This window comes from Hypomesus transpacificus, chromosome 14, assembly GCF_021917145.1.
Source record: "Hypomesus transpacificus isolate Combined female chromosome 14, fHypTra1, whole genome shotgun sequence".
Taxonomy (NCBI): domain Eukaryota; kingdom Metazoa; phylum Chordata; class Actinopteri; order Osmeriformes; family Osmeridae; genus Hypomesus; species Hypomesus transpacificus.
This window is the reverse complement of record NC_061073.1, coordinates 2,328,219-2,349,896: the sequence shown is the minus strand read 5'-3', so window position 1 is coordinate 2,349,896 and position 21,678 is coordinate 2,328,219. Positions and strand designations below refer to the sequence as shown.

General features: G+C 47.6%; 2 protein-coding genes across 7 annotated transcripts; one reads left to right on the top strand and one right to left on the bottom strand.

The window, feature by feature from the left end:
* Positions 1-43: 43 nt before the first annotated feature.
* Positions 44-12,182, bottom strand: tsnaxip1 (translin-associated factor X interacting protein 1). Of its 5 annotated transcripts, none has more exons than XM_047033376.1 (17): positions 11,652-12,180; positions 5,746-5,795; positions 5,521-5,623; positions 5,260-5,366; positions 4,750-4,876; positions 4,568-4,661; positions 4,187-4,383; positions 3,953-4,094; positions 3,561-3,730; positions 2,959-3,118; positions 2,692-2,819; positions 2,268-2,396; positions 1,951-2,109; positions 1,737-1,846; positions 1,429-1,555; positions 956-1,062; positions 44-843 (listed from the first exon to the last, which is right to left on the bottom strand). In XM_047033376.1, the coding sequence occupies exons 1-17, from the start codon at positions 11,685-11,687 to the stop codon at positions 633-635; spliced, it is 2,157 nt and encodes a 718-aa protein (XP_046889332.1). In that variant the 5' UTR covers positions 11,688-12,180; the 3' UTR covers positions 44-632. The 5 variants fall into 5 exon arrangements, 4 of the variants coding, with proteins under 4 accessions (XP_046889332.1, XP_046889336.1, XP_046889335.1 ...); XM_047033380.1 differs by having other exon boundaries at positions 5,616-5,623; positions 11,652-11,677; XM_047033379.1 differs by lacking the exon at positions 5,746-5,795.
* ranbp10 (RAN binding protein 10) lies at positions 6,536-20,784 on the top strand. Of its 2 annotated transcripts, none has more exons than XM_047033382.1 (15): positions 6,536-6,877; positions 10,488-10,599; positions 10,733-10,785; positions 12,204-12,371; positions 12,587-12,609; positions 12,910-13,094; positions 13,212-13,324; positions 13,470-13,578; positions 16,605-16,753; positions 16,962-17,154; positions 17,291-17,418; positions 17,659-17,804; positions 17,943-18,054; positions 18,267-18,408; positions 18,504-20,784. In XM_047033382.1, exons 1-14 carry the CDS (start codon positions 6,679-6,681, stop codon positions 18,395-18,397), a joined length of 1,821 nt encoding a protein of 606 aa, XP_046889338.1. In that variant the 5' UTR covers positions 6,536-6,678; the 3' UTR covers positions 18,398-18,408; positions 18,504-20,784. The 2 variants fall into 2 exon arrangements, with proteins under 2 accessions (XP_046889338.1, XP_046889337.1); XM_047033381.1 differs by having other exon boundaries at positions 17,285-17,418.
* Positions 20,785-21,678: the final 894 nt, after the last annotated feature.

The following is a 21,678-nucleotide window of genomic DNA, read 5'->3' as shown; positions in this document are numbered from 1 at the left end:
AACACTCACTGTCTTTTTTCTTGATTAATAAAACCTAATCAGAAAACTGATTTTACATTAGCGGTATTTGCCCACAACCGATATTTTGACAACAACCAATATTTTGACCAGTGACATTGATGTCACCACACTTCTACAGACAATTTGTTTCAAGTTTAGTAGTCTACCCATGAGACCAGGGGCGTCGGGTTTGTTTTTGAATGTAGATGAGACAGCGTAATTTTTTTTAAAAAAAGCCCATGTATATCAGCGGATTGCAGCTCATTTTCTTAATAAAAAGTAATGGCGACAACGTTTTCTAAAAGCTAGTGGGACATGACTCACTCATGCATAACAGGACCTGCGCCCCTGCAGAGGAAACCTGAGCATCATTCTCAATGATCAAATTCAACTTGAAAGATACAGGCGATGCAAGATTTTAATGTTAAAGTAAGGCTTTATACTGACACCAAATTACAGCAAAAACATACAACTGGATCCCAGGTTGCCACACATGCTGTCCGAAGACTACAAAGAAGATGCACTATGCCAGCTTGTCTACAACTACTCTCTAAGACTGCCGTGTTTTGATCAGTGGGGTCTAGTGCACGTTTGTGTGTGTGTTTGTGTGTGTAAAGCCCAATGTGGAAATATCAGTCCTGTGGTGTCTGAACACCAGCCCTGGTGACGTTAGCCACCAAGAGGCGCTGAAGAAGCTGCTCTGTTTCGACTGGCGCTGTCTGCTTCTCTAGCTGCTCAGGGGTACACTGGAAAGCCATGGTCAGGTTCCAGTCCAGAGTAGTTGAGTCCAGAGAGGGGTCAATGCTTCTGAAGGCTGACCTGAGGTCTGCCACAGTCAGCTCCCTGGCAATAACAAGCACGAATGACATCACTGCAGTCATTAGCATTTAGAAATGAACATTGAAGGCTCGCTGTGGGACAACAAGTGATTGTCGTGTGTGTGAAATATACATACTCTCTGCCCCCTAACTGTGATTTCAGCTGGCTGACGTACTGCTGTTTCTCCCTTTCTGACTGCCTCCTCACCAGAGTCAGGAAGTCTCTGTGCTTCCCATCAGAGTCCTGGAGGAGAAACAACACGGCCGCTTTCACAGTGTGGACACCAGAGGTCATCTATGTAACCCGACATGGAGCTGTGAGGTTCTTGAGATGCAGAAGTCAGAGGTTAGGTATGTCGAAAAGCCAGGTTAAATACAAGTGTGTTTGGTAGGAGATTCAGAGAACACATGTTTGGGGCAGTGGGGAATCTCACGTACATACTCGTATTTCAGATTGTTTGTGTTGGAGGGACGGGTATTCGGGTTTGATCGGTTAGGTTTCGTAGCTGTCCCCTTGCCATGTCACAAGAATTTCACTTTACAGAATGACTTTGTGTTAGAAACTGTGTACATGATAATGCATCGCTGTGACTCTGGGTGGTGTATAGACCTCCATTAAGAGCTTCTGGTAGTTGATAGTGCCAATGCTGCTGCTGTCCTGTTCCTGCTGGGCGACAGACAACATCTCCTCTACATCCAGGTCTGTCTTCAGGGGAAAGGCCATCCTCAGGGCCTCCCTGGAACACAGCACAGAGCTCTCAGCACGGGGTAGCTGCCTACTATAGCAGAGCGCACAACATGCTACAGCGACGCAAAATTGTTGTTACGCATCAATCGCATGCGGTGAGTGAACATGTTACCGTGATTGGTGAAGAGTATTTTGCAGGCGTTGTGTTGTGTTTTATAGATAATGTTTACCTGAACTCCTGGAGGGTTAGTGACCCGCTCCCGGAGGTGTCAGTCTTAATCAGCACCTTCAACAAGTTAGACAGCAGATGTGTCTGCCCATGGTATACACTCTCATCCACCTGGTAACACAGAAATCACCCATGGCAAATTAAACCAAAAACCTATCAAATAACATGCAACATGACATGGAGATTATTCTGGCATGACTCAAAGTGTCTCTCACCTTCCCCGTGAGAATAAGGTAGAACAGGTTGATGACATCATCATTGGAGTGCTGGTGGAAGGATTCCATCAGACTGTAGGCCCAATCTCCTGCTTGCTCCCTATGCTGTCTCTCCAGGTGCCTGTGCAGAAACTCACCCAGGTCACTGCTCTTGTCACTCTGCGCGCGCACACACACACACACGCACACACACACACACATCCACACACACACACACCCACACACACAATAGGAAACTGTAGCTCAGCTGGAAACATGCATGACAGCGGTAACAAGGCCGACTAGTGTAACAAGTTTAATAGGACGTGATGATTCACCTTCTCATCCTCAGTCACCTTCTCCTTCCATGCCTCCCTGATGACTCTGTGAACGTCAGCCTTCTGCAGGTGCAGGTTCTTCAGATTGCCTTCGTAGCGTAGGTACACCGGCACTTCAGCACCCCCACCCTGAACACAACCACACACACAGTGAATCCAAAAGACCCATTTTGGCACTTGATTTGAATTCACGAATATTCACCATCCACAGGGATTCAAAACAGACGTTTGAAAACTGTCTCTGACACAAAAGATCTGTCTCCTTCTCACAACCAAGCTGCCTCTTGCAGTTTGAACAGAGATGACTTTTATATGAGGTAGGATTCCTATCCATAAGAAGAACTGTATGTACCAACACTAGAACACATGTATCCAAAATGTGTGTCTAACTGTATGAAGGGATTGAGGGTAGAGCAGGTTTTACCAGTCCAGTGAAGAATTCTTTCGGCTCTGATGTGTTTCCCACTAGTTGTTCTAGAAGGATCTCAAGCCTCCTCTGACTTGATTGGTTGTGACTCAGCTCTGCCCAGCGCTCAGCCCCTCCAACCGCCTCTACACACAATAAGCACAAGATGAACTTCAGGCTGTTGCATTTCACAAGTCGATGCAGTAACAATCCCTCAGCAAACACCAAATCATGGGCAGGGGTGGCAAGATGTTGTGTGTGTGTGTGTGTGTGCATGTGTGTCACCTGCACACTTGTTCCAGAGCGGCCTGGGAGTTGAGCTCTTTCTGAAACGGTCCAGCTCGTTCTGCAAGCCATCTCTATCGGAGGTCATCTGCCTGTGCAGCTCCAGCAGGGTGTCGTACTCATGACGCATCTGCTCGTAGTCTGCTTGCAAAGTCTCTATCTGGAGAGCAAAACAAACCCACCATCAGCACTTTACATGGCCTAGCAGGATACAGAACAGTGCTGGTCAGTACTTCAAGTAGGACTGCCGTGGGCGTGTGTGTCAATACAATAAGTGTAGGCCGAGCCTGAGTTTGTAGAATCAATTGCTTAAAATATTAACCCTGAAACCCAGCGTCAATTACTTAACCTCCAACGAACACTTCATCAACATGTCTTTTAACCAAACATGAACCGTTTCAAACGTCCAAATCAACATGCATACCATTGTCTTGGTAACATGAACTAAATCTCTGTGTATCCGTGTTCATCCATATGAAATGGCTTTTAGTTGCAGATTTACTAGAGACTTATTTCATTTCGATTCATTCATAATATTCACACCGGGTTACAAACATGTACTGTGTTTACCACATTGTGTATGAGTGTTTGTATATGAGTACTTTTATCAGGCTCTCATGGTGTGTGTGTTCCAGCGACTCCCAGTCTCTCCGAGGGACCACGTCTCCGTACTCTGCATGCAGACGGTTGAGCTCCACCTGTGCTCTGGTCAGGTCCTCTCTGCACACCCTTAGACACAGCTCCACCTGCACAGGGTCCTTACTCTCCAACTCTGGCACAGGGAAAGACAAGGGTCACCGCTGATGTGACTCTTGTTCAAATGCATTTCTCACATTTAAGTACACACAAAGCCTCTCATCAGGCCTATTTTGACAAACCAGACCACAGTTGGACCAGGTTATCAAAACATGCTATTCAAACACCGTAGATGGACATGAATTCATGTCAATATTCATTGAATGTTTTGGAGGAGTTCAAAAGATGATTTGGGTACCACTTTGCTGCTCCTCGTCTGCCTCCTGCTCCTCCCCTCCACAGCTCGTGCTGCTGAGGTTGGTGATGAGCAGCTTCCGGGCGTCTCTCTCCTCGCGGTACATCAGGTACTGGGCTGCCAATTCATCCTGAAGACTGCTCACCTGGAGCAGGAGAGCGCAAGCCAGAGCGTTATCCAAAACCAGAGACATTCTGAGAGTACGGAGCGGAACAGAAGGTCTGGTCGTGTTCGTACCTCTGCCCGCATGGCACAATGCTTCTCCTTCATGTTCTCCATGACCTTCTGCAGACGGAGGCGTTCCTGTTTCAGAGCTCGGATCTCCGACCTCTCCTCCTCCCTCAGACCCATAATCCTCCTCTCACACTCCTCGGACACCATCACCAGCCTGGCTCGCAGCGGCTGCAGCTCACGCACCTGGTCCCGCAGGTACGCTGAAGATAAACCATTCTGGTCATGCACACAGTCTTATACTGGTACCATGCAAGTAAACACAGCATGTGATAAATCAACAAGTGATTTATTTTTAGGAAGTTAACTCGCTATAACTGCCGTATGTTAGCTATATGCCTGAAGTGTGTCTCCAAGTACAAATACCTGCACAGCAATGTGACCCACCTAATGTAACCTCGTATTCATTCTTAATGGCAGAGAGAAGAGGCTTGTATGTTTTGAAGTCCTCAATGAAGCAGTCAAAGACTTCTCGGTAGGCCTATTTTAAATAGGCACAGAGGCGTTAAGGTTGCAAGATAACAGGTGTACAGGTTTGTATGAGGGTTGGTGTGTGGTGCACATGGGACCTGTAGTTTTCGCTCCTGTACTTGGGGTGCCTGAGGGTCAATGGCCTGCAGCTCCCTCCTCAAGTAGCCCTCTAGCTGCTGGAGAAACTTTGGCTTTGCCACCTGTCCACCAAACTCATCACCACATCTACAGGTGCAGAACAGGACTCTAGTTATTATATTTTAAAAGCATATTTACAGATACTTTCCTATTCATAATCTACATTGAGGTAAGTGTAAATTGTATTTCTATAGCCCTTTTTAGAAGCCATATCACAGAGGGCTACACATATGCCCATTAGAACTGCACCCAAACCAGCCTAAACCCTCGAGGATATCTGTCTGACTATTGATTACATGCTAGATTAAAAAGTGCATGGCTTACACAGGTCCAGTCCAAGCACAAGTGACTGAACCAGACAGACTGTAGTTAGATGGTGCAGACAGATTAGTGTTATGATGCATTCATTCAGGTCAGGTTGGTGGAGTCAGTTGAAGGTTCTGTTAGGGGTAGACAAACTAGTGGTTTACCCGTGGTTCCTGATCTTGCCCCCTGCCCCATGGGTCCGCCCACTCTGCACCAACTGGGAAGCGATGTGGGCGGGCCAGGTGGATAAGTAACTGGATGTCCAGTTCACCTTTCAAGTACAGTACACACAAACAAACACATATTGATCCTGTTTCAAAGCACATATTGTACAAAAGGCTTGGCGAGCTGGATAACTGACATATCATAAGTATATTTGTTGAGCCAGATAAACAAGGTAGCCTGCCAGCTAGCAGTAGTATTACTCTGGTAATAGATGCTGTGCGTTTGGCTGCACCTCTTTCCTCCGCTGTCAAACGTGTTTTACCCTGGCTAGAGCCGCTGTCCCGCTGATACTTACACGATTGTCTGAAAAAGAGAAGAAAACGTAATCTTACCCCACCCCTCTTACTCGTTGGCTAGTTGTTAGTCTAATGCTTGCAATGCTTCAAGCATTGGTGGCTGGTGCACTAATAGTGTAATTCACTTGCCTTCCTGGCACTGATATAGGTGGTAATCTTGTTTCTTTCTGTGTCGACATCTGAAAATGTTGGTTTGAACACTAAATTAATTAATCGTAATTATATCTCATAACTTTTCGTATTTATTGGCTTGCAGGTCGCTTGTATCAGTGGCTTGACTTTGTGCGTCAACTGTGTTTTGTTTACACAACGTTGTCATGGACACGAAGGACCCCAGAAAGGACCCACATAGTAGCCCATGGTACTCCGGATCAATGATTAAAACTGTAAAGGCAAACAAAACCTTTCAGATGTGGAAATAATTTTTTTTTTTCACCTGGACCGCAATACAATCAGATGTTTTTTGCAGAATGACTTACGGTTTTGTTAAGTTAATAGACCTAGACATACCCGCGGCGTTTGTAATTTGTTTACATCTACACATTTCTCATTCCTGTCACCCATGTTTTATTTATTTTATTTGTATTATTACAATATTTACAAATTGATTGTTTCAGGGTTGTAGTGCTTGAAACACATAGCCTAACGCAACTAAATAACAAACACAAATATTTAATATGCTGCATGTCATTAAGTTTGTCAAGTTATCTCTAAATTGACAACGTTGGGGGCTTTTGAGAAACCCTGTCACGTCCACCAAAATGTACAGTAAATTAAAAAACCTCTAAAACTACATGTCCTAGCTTCCTCTTTATAGAAAATAACACACGAGCGATAGGTGGTTGAGGGCCCTGTAGTTGATTCGTGAAAGCTCGCTAGTGGACGATCTTGGTATTAAACTACACTACCCACACTTCACGTTGACTACAGTAGCGACAGAACGTTGGTTATCCGGGGATATCACACCACTGCTGTTTCTCTCAGTCCATCTCACTCTCACCCAGTGTCAACGGACTGACAAGGCATAGAAAACAAACCAAAAGAAGACATCTCACACCGACAATGGCAGAGCTTGGAGCGGGGAGCCTGCTGTTAGGGGATCCTGCTTTTAACTACCAGGAGCACGAACTGAATGAACGATTAAAACGACTCTATCCGGCCGTGAACGAGGAAGAGACCCCGCTACCCCGATCTTGGAGCCCCAAGGATAAATACAGTTACATCGGGCTTTCACAGAACAATCTGCGGGTCCATTACAAAGGTAGCTAACTTTACACAAATGGCAACAAGTACATCATTTGGAACGTTGGCACGGGGTCTCACTTTAATATGCCATGTACTTTGAGGGTCAAAAGCGTCGTAGATATCTGACTGTATCCGATTAGCTATGTGTGTGCAATCTGCCAGATCTAGTTTGAGCTGCCTCTACGTCCCTCTTGCTTTGTTTCACAAGAGGAAAGAGGAATGCCCAAATGGTTGAACTCGAGAGCTAACGTTTATCATGACAGTATTGAAGCACATTCGTTTCTCAAGCTAACCTTCAACATCACGGCTTTGTTGTGTGCAGATATATTTAACTACCATATTCTGCATCTTACATAAGACGTGTTTGTAATCGACATGTTACGATTTATTTGCAACGTTTGCCATACTTTATTTGGTGGCTACCGCAGCTTCAATAACACGACGCATTGCCACTGGTCAGCATTGGTTATGGTTGCCAGTTAGCTAGCTAGCAATGTTTCTAGCTAAGTGACAAGCAACTATCTGGTGAAGAACTGCAAACCTTCATTTGGCTAACGTTAGCCACCTAGCCAATAGCTAGTAAGTTACGCTAGCTCTGCAAAACTAGATTGTCACTGATAGCTAGCTTATGTTTTGAAAACAGGTCAATGGTTTAGCCAGCTAGATGGATGCAGTTATATCTGTCTTAAATCAATATAGCTAGCTCTACAAACAAACATATCCTATTTTTTTTATGTTGAGGCTGACACAAAACATGACATTTTAATTTGCGAAAACATCACTTGACCTGTTAATTGATGTTTGTTAACGTGATATGAAATTGTATAATAAACCATGGCACATTTTGTAGGAGGGTTCAGTTAACACATTCTGTATGTTGGTTCTAGAATGGGTGAATCATTTTTCACGCGGACTGACGGGTAAGCTCTCGACTATTAGATGGATTCCACTGAGATCTTTATGGACTCAATAGCACAGCTCCCTGTCTGCCATGTCTAGCTAACCTCCCCAGCTGCAGCTACTGCGAGGGAGGAGGCCGCGGCCCGCTGGCAGTTTAGCAAAATTACATACAAATCAGATGGTGTCTCGTTTACACTGAGATTGACATGGCTGTATAATAACGGATTATAGAAATGCAATCCTACTGAAAGGGCGCAATGTGTATGATAATTAGCTGTCACATACGATATCCCCTATTTGATAGGCGTGTTGTCATTTATCAGAAAGCCTGCTCTCAGTGTATGCAGTGGCTGTGTGTCTTCCACCAGCGGACCATGTCCTGCAGCCCTGTGTGAACTAGCATTGCCATGGAAAGCACTGTCTGACGTGATCCTTCAGTGTCATATACCAGGTCTTTGAACAGTATTATTATAACAGAGGATTCCTAAATACTTATAGACTATTGATGTGTAGGCTATTTAGTTTTTGAAGCATTCTGGTTGACATCAGGGAAAACATTGGCTGTGCTGGATCTTAAGTTCAAGGTACTCAGGGTTAGGCTCATTTCTTGATACAAAACTAACAACCCCTGGTTTCAAAGGCTTCTGAATAAGTGGATGGTATATAGTGTTTGTGGGGTTTGCAGTTTAGCTGTGATTGTATCTGTGGGGTGTGGACACATTTTCCATGTTCAGGCCCTGTGTCTATAATTCAGTGGCATATATGCCAATGTCTCGACCAGGCTGTAGGAATGTGCTGTAAAAAAAAAAAAAAAAAATACATATGAATTCTTTAAATAATGTAGCCTAAGAGTGCATATGTAGGTGAACAAGCCTGTTTCTGTCAGTGGGCCACAGAGTCTGTAGCGTTGTTGTAAGAGAGAAGGTGTAACTGCTTTGTATGCTGTTCTGTTCAGCCCGTAGCTGTTGTCTCTCAGACAGATGACCTGTGACCCCGGCATAGGGAGGCTTGCTGGAATGAACCTTGCCTCAGTGGGTCAATGTTGTGCTTTCTTAATCAATTCCTCTAATCTCATAGGCTGTAGCTACAGGGAGCAGGGTAGTTTTACAGGTGTGTGTGTGTTGGGGGGGATTAGGGAGGCATCAGGGAGCAATGTCTTGACTTAAGAGTTGGGTTAAGAGTTAGGGTTGCTATTGGGTAGGTGTAGCAGTGAGGGATTGATCAATGGATTGAATGATTGATCAAATTAAAATAAAAGGATTAGGGTTTGACTTCGGTTTGGTAAAAAAAAAAAAAAAAGGGGTAGGGAAGCGGTCGTTAGAACAATTCAAACAAACCGTGTTATGAATTCTGCTCCTGTGAGTGAGAACGGGATTGAGTGAGCCAGAGCTTATGTCTCTCTTGAGAGCTGTTGTGAAGCCTGTGTTGTGAGGGGGAGTATTAATAGCTGTAAGTGTGTATGCATAGGCTACTCCATTTCACATGGCTATTTGTCTGTGTGCTGTATTCCTGTCAGCTGTGTGTGTGTGTGTGTGTGTCAATTTGTAAGGTGGGTTAGTCCTGATGGTTGTGTGTCTGGTCATGGAGTGCCCGTTGAGGTTTTGGTTACAGACAGACAGTGGGGCTCTATAAATAGCAGCGGAGTGCAGCAGTAGAGGCATCCCAGGCCTAATCAGAGCTGGTGATACTACACACTGCTGGTCCTAATGAGGGCACCAGCACTGCACTGGCTGCTCTCTGGATTTAGCTAGCGTGATCATGAACATGACTGTATTGCTAACTTCCACAGAGGTACTGTGTGTGTGTGTGCGTGCGTGCCCATGCTTTGGGACAGTGTTCAGTGTGTGGTAGTGTACGTCACATAAACTTGCCCTGTCACACTCTGCCCTAGCCCCGAGGTGTCCTGTTAGCAACCAACTAGAAGGGTTAGGGTTACGCACGCACACACACACACACACACACACACACACAGACACACACACACAGACACACACGTGGGGTTGGCTGAGCGGTGCATGTGGCAGCAGGAGTGAGAGGACAGTTATGACCTCACTACTTTGACCGTGATGTTGGTTTAGGCAAGTTGACCTTTACAACCTTGTTTACTCACCGACACTGGGTGACTGATCTCCACTGGAGTGGTGGAGAAGACGTGGATCTCAGAACAGAACCGGGAGTGTCGGCGTGTTCTACAGCGGATAAAGGGAGTTGTATTGTGTTCTAGGACAGAACTCTGGGGTGATACTTTGTGTTCTAGGTCAGAAGTCTGGTGTAGAAGTGCGTTCTAGGACCGAACTCTAGGATAATGTTGAATATTGTATAACGGAACTCTTGACAAGGAGCATGTTCTATGACATCATTGTGGGGTGGTAATGTTCTAGAACAGAACTTTGGGTTGTTAATGTTCTAAAACCAAACTTTGAATGGGTACCATGTTCTAGAACAGAACGCTGAGGTGTTAACATGTTCTAGAACAGGAAACATGTGGCCCTCAATTGCCAATTTCACTGCTGTATGACGTGTTTCCCAATAAACATATGTGAAACGACATGTTCTAGAACAGAACTCTGGGGTAGCAGCGTGCATCGTAGAAAGTCGCCCGTGTGTTCTGGAACATGTGGGACGAAGGCGGTGAACGCGGTGCGTGTACCTCAGGTACTGAGCGTTCCGTCTCCTCTCGCCACGTCACAGCCCTCCCTCATTGCTGCCATGTGCTCCTCTCGTAGGCCACGGGAAGAACCACAAAGATGCGGCGTCCGTCAGAGCCACCCACCCCATCCCCGCCGCCTGTGGCATCTACTACTTCGAGGTGAAAATCGTCAGCAAGGGACGCGACGGGTGAGTTGACTTCGGCCCCCCGCACACTCCCAGTAACCCACCAGTTAGCCCCTGTAGGCTGGAACAGTGACCCAGTTGTTGATCTGGTGTGATGCGTGGTGATGATGATAATCATGCTGCTGTCGTTGTGCAGGTACATGGGGATCGGTCTGTCTGCCCAGGGGGTCAACATGAACAGACTGCCTGGTGAGTAGCAGAGGACTAGGAGGCTGGCCTGGTGGCCTGGCTGTCAGTGTGCTGCTGCGACAGAGATCAGGACATGCCCAGACTTGTTACTGATCCTTTGTAGTGAGGGGAGAGGAGATAGATTCCGTGAAGTTTTATAGAACATGCTACGACTCCTCAACGACACTCTAGATCAGCGGTTCTCAACCCTGTTCCGCAAGTACCCCCTGTCCTGCACGTTTTGGATGTTTCCCTGCTTCAACACACCTGATTTAAAATGAATGGTCATTAGTAGGCTTCTGCATAACTATGTAACGACCCATTTTTTGAATCAGGTGTGTTGGAGCAGGGACATATCTAAAACATGCAGGACAGGACAGTGGGTACTTGAGGACCATGGTTGAGAACCACTGATCTAGATAGTCTTTTTCAGATTCATGAATAGAAACGAGGGCTGGGAACGGCTGTGGGGGGGGGGGGGGGGCTTCAGACCGCGTCACGTGACGCAGCAGAAAGCAGATTTACACAGGGCTGATGTCGCTCTGGGGTTGTCGTGGCAACCCTCCCATTGTGGCCTTGTGGCCTACCTGAGCTAGGAGACTGTGGACTCATCCAGCCAATTCTACACACACACACTCACCCTCTCTCTCTGCATATCTCTTTGTCAGTATGTCTGTGACACAAAAGTTCGAGAATGAAGTGGAAGCGTGTGTGCATGCATGTGGGAATTGACTTGCGCACGTGGTCGCAAAATATATTATTTTGCGACATTCTAGTACATGGTGAAGAGATTACACTTGATTGCATTGCGGTGTTGTGTATGCCTGTGTGCGATTTTTTTGTGTATATGATTGAGTGTGTGTGTGTGTGTGAGAGTGCAGGCTGACCTCAGTGTGTCTGATCCCATGGTGGAGGCCTGCCATTTCATCTGCCTGTAGGAGCAGTGAGCGGGGCTTTAGAGGCGATATCCCTGTCAGCAGATTAATCTAATACTGCCAGTTCACACAGGACCCATATCCCGCTCGCTCTCCCTCTTGTTGTCACCCTCGTCACACGGGCCTGTCTGGCTGACCGCGCGCTGACATGCAGAATCGTTCGAGCTCTGGCCCTACAAGACCTGTTCTGTTTATAACACCGTCCTCGCCGGCACTGCCTGGGAGGGTTGTACCTCCTGTCCCTACCAGCAGTTTATCTTAACCACACACGCACACAAACACGCAACAACCCAAGAGTATTTATGCTGCACTGGTTGACTATGACTCACCAGGGTCATGTAGTCAAGTCCAGCTCCCCCTGTTGGTCACCCAGAGTACTACACAGTGGAAACAACAGCAGGATAGCAGAAACAATAGATAATTCAACTTTAGCCCACATAATGTATCTATGTGTTCTCTCTCCCCTAAATTACAATCTTTTCTGTGTGCGTGTGCGCTTCCAAGGTTGGGACAAACACTCGTACGGTTACCACGGCGACGACGGGCACTCCTTCTGCTCCTCAGGGACGGGCCAACCGTACGGGCCCACCTTCACCACGGGCGACGTGATTGGCTGCTGCGTGAACCTGATCAACAACACCTGCTTCTACACCAAGAACGGCATCAGCCTGGGTCAGTTCTGCTGCCACGCATGGGCCGGTAGCACCGCAGTGGGAACAGACACACAATCTAGAATAGCATCAACGATCTAGAATAGCATCAAGGATCTAGAGTAGCATGAAGGATCTAGAATAGTGTCAATAACATTCTGATGGCTGCTTCACTGCTCTGGAATCTGGATCTCACCTGCCTGTGTGTGTGTGTCTGTGTGTGTGTGTGTCCTGCAGGTGTTGCCTTCACAGACCTCCCAGTGAGTATTGTGTATGGGGTGTTGTTTCAAGCCCTGGGAATACATTGAATTTGAATACATACATTGATGGGAATGTCAACTCCTGGTTTGAGGATCAAACATAAAAGAACGTGGTGCCTTTTGTTGGAAAGTGCAGAGATGGAGGCTATTAGAAAGTCATTTTAACAATAATGTTTAATAATATATATATATATACATATATATCACAGATGATTTATATATTTAATAATCCATATTTAATAATATACTTTTAGTGACCTAGTAACTTCATGACTTGTGTAACCATCCCCCCGCCCCCAGCCCAACCTGTACCCGACTGTGGGCCTGCAGACCCCGGGGGAGATTGTGGACGCTAACTTCGGCCAGCAGCCGTTTGTCTTTGACATCGAGGACTACATGTCTGAGTGGCGGGCCAAGATCCACGGCATGATCGCCCGCTTCCCCATCGGAGAGAGGCTGGGGGAGTGGCAGGCCGTGCTGCAGAAGTAACAACACACTTACACTCTGATACACGCACACTTACACACATTCACTTGCACACACACACACACACACACACGTGTTGCTGGCATACCAACCTGTACCCTGTAACTCTTCCCCAGCATGGTGTCCAGTTACCTGGTGCATCATGGGTACTGTGCCACGGCAACAGCCTTCGCCAGGGCAACAGAGACGTCGATTCAAGAGGATCAAACCTCCATAAAGAACAGGCAGAGTAAGAAACCACTACGCATGTGCACACTACATCCTGCATACTGCATCCTATACACTACACACTGCCACACTGCCAGGGGAAATTTGTAGAAACAGTCGTCTAAACTCCTGTTTGAGTGTCTAAGTGTTTGGTGTGTGTCCAACAGGAATACAGAAGCTGGTGTTGGCTGGAAGAGTAGGAGAGGCCATAGAGGCCACCCAGCAGCTGTACCCTGGCCTGCTCGAACACAACCCAAACCTACTCTTCATGTTGAAGTAAGTCTGACACCAGCCTGACGCAAACGCATCCCCCAACGCCACCCTCACCCCGCTCGGCCCCTCTGGCTGCCTGCCTGCTGCTGGCTGTACACATAAGAGATTAGAGGCTGCCCTCAGATGATAAGAAACCCACTCCTCACTTGCAGAGAGTTAGGGGCGTGGCGAGTGGCGCAGGCACTCGGGTGTGTTGTAGAGAAACAGCTAAACTAACAGCTAAGCTGAAACAATGTCCCCGCCAGCGCAGAGCAGGTTTAACAGCTGATTTTGTGTGAGCACTAGGGCTGGAACGGTACATGTATTCGTATTGAAACGGTACGGGCGTCACGGTTCTGTGCATTAAATTACACGGAGAATACAAGGTATAAAGATTAATAAAACTCACGCGCAAAATAATTCATGTCATGCGGAACTACTGTTGGATACTCGCGTTCTTTAGAAACGCCTAATCCGTTTACCCGCTTTAGCTCTGAAGCTCTGATTGGCGCCGCCGTGAGTCAGAGATAGCTAGCAGCACTAAGGACGAGTATGGCGAGTGGTGGCGACCCACGAGAGATAGAGGACCCCCCGGCCTCTTTAAGATCGCAAGTTTGGGAAAACTTCGGTTTCCCAAACGAAAGAGTAGTGGATAAGACGAGCCCTGTGTGTCGGCGTTGTTCAGCAGTTGTGGGGCATGTGAGGGGAAATGCATCTCACATGTACGGTGGCCCTGAAGTGCAAACCACACCCCCTAATATGAGTACATCCCCCAAATGAAAATACTCCCCCCCAATACGAGTCAACTCCCCCCAAAACGGATGACTTGTTCACCTCCCCCCAATACAAAAACCTGCTCCCCCCCAATAGAGTCAACTCCCCCCAAATCGGATGATTTGTTCACCTCCCCCCAGTACAAAAACGCGCTCCCCCCCAATACGAGTCAACTCCTCCCAAATCGGATGACTTGTTCACCTCCCCCCAATACAAAAACGCGCTCCCCCAATGGAAAACGACATTACATTAACTCAAAAACACATTACATTAACTCTGAACGGAAAGGGTAGGTACTACACTTTAGCGCTGATTGGATGCAGTAGGCTAACTAACAAGAAATAAGAAATTGATCGACAGAAGTACAAAATGCAATAGCCTGGCAGAGTTACGTGCACCAGAACATGTGTTTGGCTATAGAAGAATGTACCAATAGTAGGCTACTTAGGCAAAAGTATTTCGAGTTAAATGTAAAAATCGAGAGCCAAACAACTATCCTGGTCCACGTTACTCTGTCATTGTGGCATTTCATTCTTCTGTAGTGGACTATTAGTTTTTTCTTCTGAAAAGTCCTGCTTCCTTCAACTGCGTTTTTAGCGTGCGCATAGGCTACATATTGTGAAACGTTAACAGCAGATCTAAGATTATTTCATAGGAATTACCCTGATTAAAATAAAGAGTAGTGTAATGACTCTGAATTGTAAACATTAATGTTTCCTCTTTCCTTCCAATCAAAACGATTAAGTTCATGATAATGACGGAGTTTCTTGGACTAGTTGTTTGGCTATCGATGTTTACGTTTAACACTGCAATTTATGCTTTTGCATACAAAGCCTATGCTACATGCTTCGATACCCAAATAAATGTTCTGATGCACGTAACTCTGTCAGGCTATTGCATTTTGTACTTCTGTCAATCAATTTCTTATTTCTTGTCAGTTAGCCTACTGCATCCAATCAGCGCTAAAGTGTAGTACCTACCCTTTCCGTTCAGAGTTAATGTAATGTGTTTTTGAGTTAATGTAATGTCGTTTTCCATTTGGGGGAGCGCGTTTTTGTATTGGGGGGAGGTGAACAAGTCATCCGATTTGGGGGGAGTTGACTCGTATTGGGGGGGAGTATTTTCATTTGGGGGATGTACTCATATTAGGGGGTGTCATTTGCACTTCAGGGCCACCGTACACATGCTAACGCATGTAATACATCTGGATAAGAGCGCATGCTAAATTACAAAAAATATCCGACGCCATCACCCAGGTGTGCCAATCATTGGAATGAGACAAAAAAAAAACCTGTCCAACTTCTCCTCCCTACAGTGCTTAACCAGCTTTTTTATACACATACACATAGGGCCAAAATCACTGGAGGAACCTGGTTTGTTTAGCTTTTCCCTCCATTGTACCAAACTCGTACCGAACCGTGATATCTGAACCGCTGTATGAACCGAACCGGGACTTCAGTGTACCGTTCCACCCCTAGTGAGCACCTTAGAGAACTCCTAATCCTCATCTTCCTTTTCCCCCTCCTGCTCCTCCTCTCCCCCCTCCTCCACCTCTTTCTTCCTCCTCCTCTCCCCCCTCCTCCACCTGTTTCCTCTGCTCCTCCCCCCCCTCCTAGTCTTCAGTAGTGACAGTGTTCTGCTGAGAGGACTATAGAGGAGGTGATGGAGGAGTCGGTTGCAGAATGAAGCAGACCCTGACAGAGCTGACACTCACAGAGTCACTCCCCCTAGCTGCTGAGGTGGAGCTCTGGGATGGATTCGTTTTGCCTTGGGCTGTGTGCAGCTGTGGAGAGAACAGATTAGTGAGCTGCTGTTCTTGTCTGATAGTCCTTCAAAACACACCTTCAATCTCACACTCTTCAGAACCCGTCTGATCAGTCCCTGAGGTCTGGGCCTTTTTAAGTTTCGATGTTCTGGCAAGTTTTGTGACACACAAAAACAACCGCTGGCTTTTGTTTCCTGCCCTGGAAGATCGAGTTCTAGTCCTGTTATTCCAGTGGTGACTGCTGAAGACGTGCCTGTAGCTACTGACTGACTGACTCAGCTGTTGTGTTTCAAGTATGTCAGGACTTTGACGGCCTGTTTCTCTTGCACGGGCCCAGTGTCTGTTGACAGCCTGTTTCTCCGTTGACGGCCTGTTTCTCTGTTGACGGCCTGTTTCTCTGTTGAAGGGCCTGTTTCTCTGACCATCCACACCTCTCTCGTGCCTGCGCTGACCACTTCCTGTTCCTCCCAGGTGTCGTCGGTTTGCGCTGACCACTTCCTGTTCCTCCCAGGTGTCGTCAGTTTGTGGAGATGGTGAACGGTACGGACAGCGAGGTGCGCTGTTTCAGCCTGCGCTCGCCCAAGTCCCAGGACAGCTACCCCGTCTCCCCCAGCCTCAGCCCCCGCCACGGGGCCACCAACCCCCACCTGCACACTGGAGGTACGCACGCACACACGCACTCACCTATACACACACGCAAACACAAGGAAGCACTTGCATTAACACATACAGGAACTCGGATGTCATTTACCAGCCATCTACACACTCAGTCACGTGGACAGGAGAGTGGCTGTAGCTACTGGAGGGTGTGCAGTGTGTGTCCTCTCTAAACTCCCCCCCCCCCCCCCCGCCCACTGCCCTCCCCCAGGAACAGACAGCCCCACCTGCAGTAACGGAGTGACCCCGCCCAACAAGAACAAGAGTCACAGCAAGTACCCCGGAGTAAGCTCCGCCTCTTCCTCCTCCAGCTCCTCCCCGTCCTCCGTCAACTACTCTGAATCCAACTCCTCCGACTCGACCAAGTCTCAGCCTCACAGCACCAACAGCAACCAGGAGACCAGGTGTGTGCGTGTGCCTGCCCATATGATTGTGTGACTGTGTGTATTAAAACGTGAAAGTATGTGTGTACTTATGAGCTGTGTCTGTGTTGTGACGTGTGTGTGTGTGTGTGTGTGTGCGCGTCCTGTGAAGTGACAGTGAGATGGAGATGGAAGCGGAGCCCTACACCAACGGCGTGACTGACAGCTCGTCCAGGGTGATGAACGGAACCTACAAACACCAGGAGCTGCTGCAGCCTGACGACAGCCTGGGCAACGGGCTGGCAGGTACACACACACATGCATATAGACACACACACTCACAGGCACTCTCGCGTATACTCACGTACACTCGCGCTCTCTCACATACACTCTTCACACACACACACACTCTCTCACACTTACTCACTCACTGTCTCACATTGTGTGGTTTCTATACGAGCATTTCGTTTTAAAAAGGTGTCCTTCTCTAACGCGTGTGTGTGTTTGTGTGTGTGTGCGTGCGTGTGTGTGCGTGCGTGCCTCCAGAGGAGGGCTGTGGCAGCAGACAGCTGTGTGGGGGGAACCAGGCTGCCACGGAGAGGATGATCCAGTTTGGCCGCGAGTTGCAGGGTCTCAACGAGCAGCTCTGCAGAGAGTACGGCAAGAACGCCACACACAAGAAGATGTTACAGGTAGGAGGGATGGGGGGAGAGAGGGAGGGAGGGGGGAGAGAGGGAGGGAGGAGAGAGAGAGGGTCTCTCTGAGTCCCAGTTGATTTGTGACTGTGGCTCCTGTGAGGGAGACTGAACATGACCGTTTCCCTCTCCCAGGATGCGTTCAGTCTCCTGGCGTACTCAGACCCCTGGAGCTGTCCAGTGGGCCAGCAGCTGGACCCCATGCAGAGAGAAGCCATCTGCTCTGCGCTCAACAGCGCCATCCTGGGTATGGCCCTGCCTGCACGCACACCATAAACATGTTCAGCCTTAGCACGACACCCGCCTCGTACTGAAACACAAGCATTAAACCCAGTACTGACTTGAACAGTAACACCGACAGATGATTAAACATCCCTTAATCTCACACATTTTAGGGATGCTCCTAACCCATTTCTCCGTGTGTCTGTGTGTCTGTGTGGGTCTGTCTGGACCTGACAGAGTCCCAGAACCTGCCCAGGCAGCCCCCCCTGATGCTGGCTCTGGGCCAGGCCACTGAGTGTGTCCAGCTCATGGCCCGCGTCCGTTCTGGATCCTGCTCCTTCGCCAGAGTAGACAACTTTTTGCACTAGCCCTGGTCCAGGTGGGTACACACACACACACACACACACCTATAAACACGTGGACACACACACTTTGCCAGTTCTAGCATATCATGGTTGTTCCCTCTCTACGCAGGTTGATGTTGCAGATTGCCGAGAAGAGGACTTATTGGTAGTGACCATGGCAACGGAAGAGAGCATGCGCGTGATTGGTGCGTCTGACCCGGAGGGGGCGGAGCAGCGTGTAGAACAGGAGAAGAAAGCTTCTTTTTAATTTAGTATTATCGAAACAATGTGTGACACTATTTAAAGATAATTAATTATTATTATGTTTATCTAGTCGTTTTTTCTAGATTTTATTTTATTTTTGTCTTTTTTATTCTTTTTTCTCCTTGAGTAAGTAGTTTGTTGTGCTCATCTTGGACCGAAGAAAGATCTGTTTCCGTTTCCAGTTCTTTATGGACCTACAATCCCGACTCAGTGTTCTGCACCGTGACATCATATTACACGCATCACCATGGCAAAGCACTCTGGTCCCGCCCTCTCAGAGCTCAGGAGCCACCGAGGTCAGAGGCCATCTCAGAGGGGGCGGAGCCAGCAGCAGGTTGACCCCAGTGACCACTGGTCATGCATCAATTTGGGAACACACACACAGAGAGAGAGCTGGGGTAGAAGTCCGGTCTAATGTGGCTCGGGGTCGAGTTAGATAGAACAGTGACATCATGTTATCCTAGAATACTAACATGTGACAGCCCACACTGAGCTGGGGCGGAAGTAAACAAGTAAACACAGAGGTCAGACCCTCCTGGGGCTGAGTTACTAGTTTGATCGCAAAATACCTCCTCTCATCCCATGTCGGTCTACTGAATAAAGTAGTGAACTCCTTTTGCCAAAAAACAAAAACACAACTACACCTACAGCTTCTGTACAACCGTTCAGTAAACCTCGTTTTTTTGCAGTCGATCAGTCACCTCCGCCGTAGAAGCAGCACCAAACCAGACCTCATATCATCAGCACATGCTGCCTCTGCTTCCCTCACGTCTGTTCAGTGTCATACCTCCTGGTGTTATCACTGCTGTCAGGTGTTTTTTTTTACTGCGTTTTTAACATTTTTAACCCTCCATTTCACACACACACTCGCGCGCACTTGGTATATTTTGTTCCGTATGTATCATAGCTCCCCACCGCTCTCGTGATCTCTTTGGTCAGTGTCGTCTAGATGCGGCGGAGTGTTTCTGACCCCATTATTACTCCCAGCAGTAGGGGGCGCTACACTGTGGTGAATGTTAGTTTAGATCACCTAGTTGTGATGATGATGATGATGATGATGATGATGCTTCAGGCTTGCTGCTGACTGCCTAGAGATTGAGCCTGACAGCCGTGCAGGTAGAACACGACACCTGCAGACTGACTACCTTGGGCCCTGTTGAGGCTGAAGAGCGGAGATTGGGGTGGTGGAGGTGGTTGGGGGGTCCACCCTGCCTTCTGGCTGTCATGTACAGCTCTGTGTTAAAAGCAAGACAGGAACAGAAAGATCTAGATTTCCTCTTCTGGCTGTCAAGGCCATCGGAAGAAACCCTGGTGTAGTCACCCCCAAATGTATATTTCCATTTTAAGAGAATTTCTGCTATAGTAAAGTTTTATTAACAATTCTATTCTAAGTGTTTGTGTGTGTGTGTGTTTGTGTGTGTGTGTGTGTGTGTGTGTGTGTGTGTGTGTGTGTGTGTGTGTGTGTGTGTGTGTGTGTGTGTGTGTGTGTGTCGGAACGCGATCTGCCAACCTTCTCCTGGGAATCTGTTGCACATACACCTTTGCAGCTGCTCATTTAGACAACTTCTGTTACACACACTTGTGGGGAGACACGGAAACACACCTTTAGACACCCATGCACACCTGTAGAAACACACACACACACAAACAGTCCTTCGTACGAGTACACCGTCTTGTCTCAGTTCTCTTCTGTCTTGGCCTGTCTGAAGACTGTCAACCCTGCTCCTCTCCAACCCAGTAGCCATTGCTCTGGGCCAAGGAACGCCAGATAGCTTTCCTGGTCCGCAGCCTTTCGTCAGACAGGGGTCGGGTGGGAGGTCGGAGGCGTGTTGACGGTGTTTCCTCAGGGTCCTGGTCAGCACCAGCGTTGAAGCCTCCGCTGAAGGATTTAGGACTGATAGACAACAAGCTGTGCACAATTGACTTCTTATATACGGTTTTAAGTTCATATTTTGAGTTTTTGAGTTTAGCAATTGTGAAATGAGTTACCCTCTACTTAGCATGAAACTTTAAAAACCTTAAAAACAATGTAAAAAAAATATATATAATAAAAACATACCTATGTACTGGAAACATGCTAAAAAGATATTGTATTCTGTTTAATTTTGACAGAATTATTTTTATTAAAATACACATCCATAAGCATATGTTATGTCTCTTGTTATTTTTTGTGAAATGTACTAAACCTTTTCTCTCTTTTTTTGCAATCAGGAAGTAGCCAGAGAGTTTAAGCGGGGAGGGAGGGAGAATTTGAGGGAGAGCGGGAAAGGGGGAGGGAGAGCGGGAAAGGGGGAGGGAGGGGTAGAGGTGGGAGGGAGGGAGAAAGGGGGAGGAAGGAGAAAGTGGAAGGGAGGGAGGGGTAGAGGTGGGAGGGAGAAAGGGGGAGGAAGGAGGGAGGGAGAAAGGGGGAGGGGAGGAAGGAGAAAGGGGGAGGGAGGGAGGGAGGGAGGGAGGAAGGAAGAGGAGGGAGGGGTAGAGGTGGGAGGGAGGTAGAAAGGAGTAAAGGAAGGGAGGGAGGAGGAAGGTTCACCATCCTGAGGAATAGATGATGCCGAATCCCCATGGGACCGGGAGGAGAGGATCATGAAGGGAGTGAGAGGTTTATGTAGCGAGAACGTGGAGAGGACGGGGGGAGAGGTGGGCTGGCTCATGGAGGTCAAGGTTGATATACTGGTACAGATCTCTGACAGTTCTCCTCAGCTCTGGGACGTCTATCAGGAAAGACCACGGCACAATAGAGGTCAATACAGTCCTACTGAACTACAGCTACCATGTAGACTGGGGATGACGTTACCTGAGACAGACACAAAGGTGTGTGTGTGTTGGTATTGTATCTCTGGTGCTTACTTGGGATGTTTTCAGGAGCCTGTGGGTGTGAATGGCCTGTCTTCTGTCTCTTCACCAGCTGTCCTCTGTTAGAGGGAGAGATGGACAAATCTGAACACCTCCTCTTCTTCCTGATCCCCATCTGATTGGCCTGTGTTTGGTCTCCATTCTGATTGGCCTGTGTTTGGTCTCCACTCTGATTGGCTGGCTGGCGG

Bases quoted from the DNA above. Each gene is read 5' to 3' on its own strand.
- ranbp10 (XM_047033381.1), top strand. From the start codon at position 6,679: ATGGCAGAGCTTGGAGCGGGGAGCCTGCTGTTAGGGGATCCTGCTTTT. The intron at 16,754-16,961 runs GTACGCACGCAC...GCCCTCCCCCAG, and splicing joins CCCCCACCTGCACACTGGAG to GAACAGACAGCCCCACCTGC. The intron at 17,419-17,658 runs GTACACACACAC...GCGTGCCTCCAG, and splicing joins CCTGGGCAACGGGCTGGCAG to AGGAGGGCTGTGGCAGCAGA.
- tsnaxip1 (XM_047033376.1), bottom strand. From the start codon at position 11,687: ATGGCAGGCCTCCACCATGGGATCAGACACACTGAG. The intron at 3,731-3,952 runs GTACCCAAATCA...TCCCTGTGCCAG, and splicing joins AGACGAGGAGCAGCAAAGTG to AGTTGGAGAGTAAGGACCCT. The intron at 844-955 runs GTATGTATATTT...TGTTATTGCCAG, and splicing joins TCACAGTTAGGGGGCAGAGA to GGAGCTGACTGTGGCAGACC.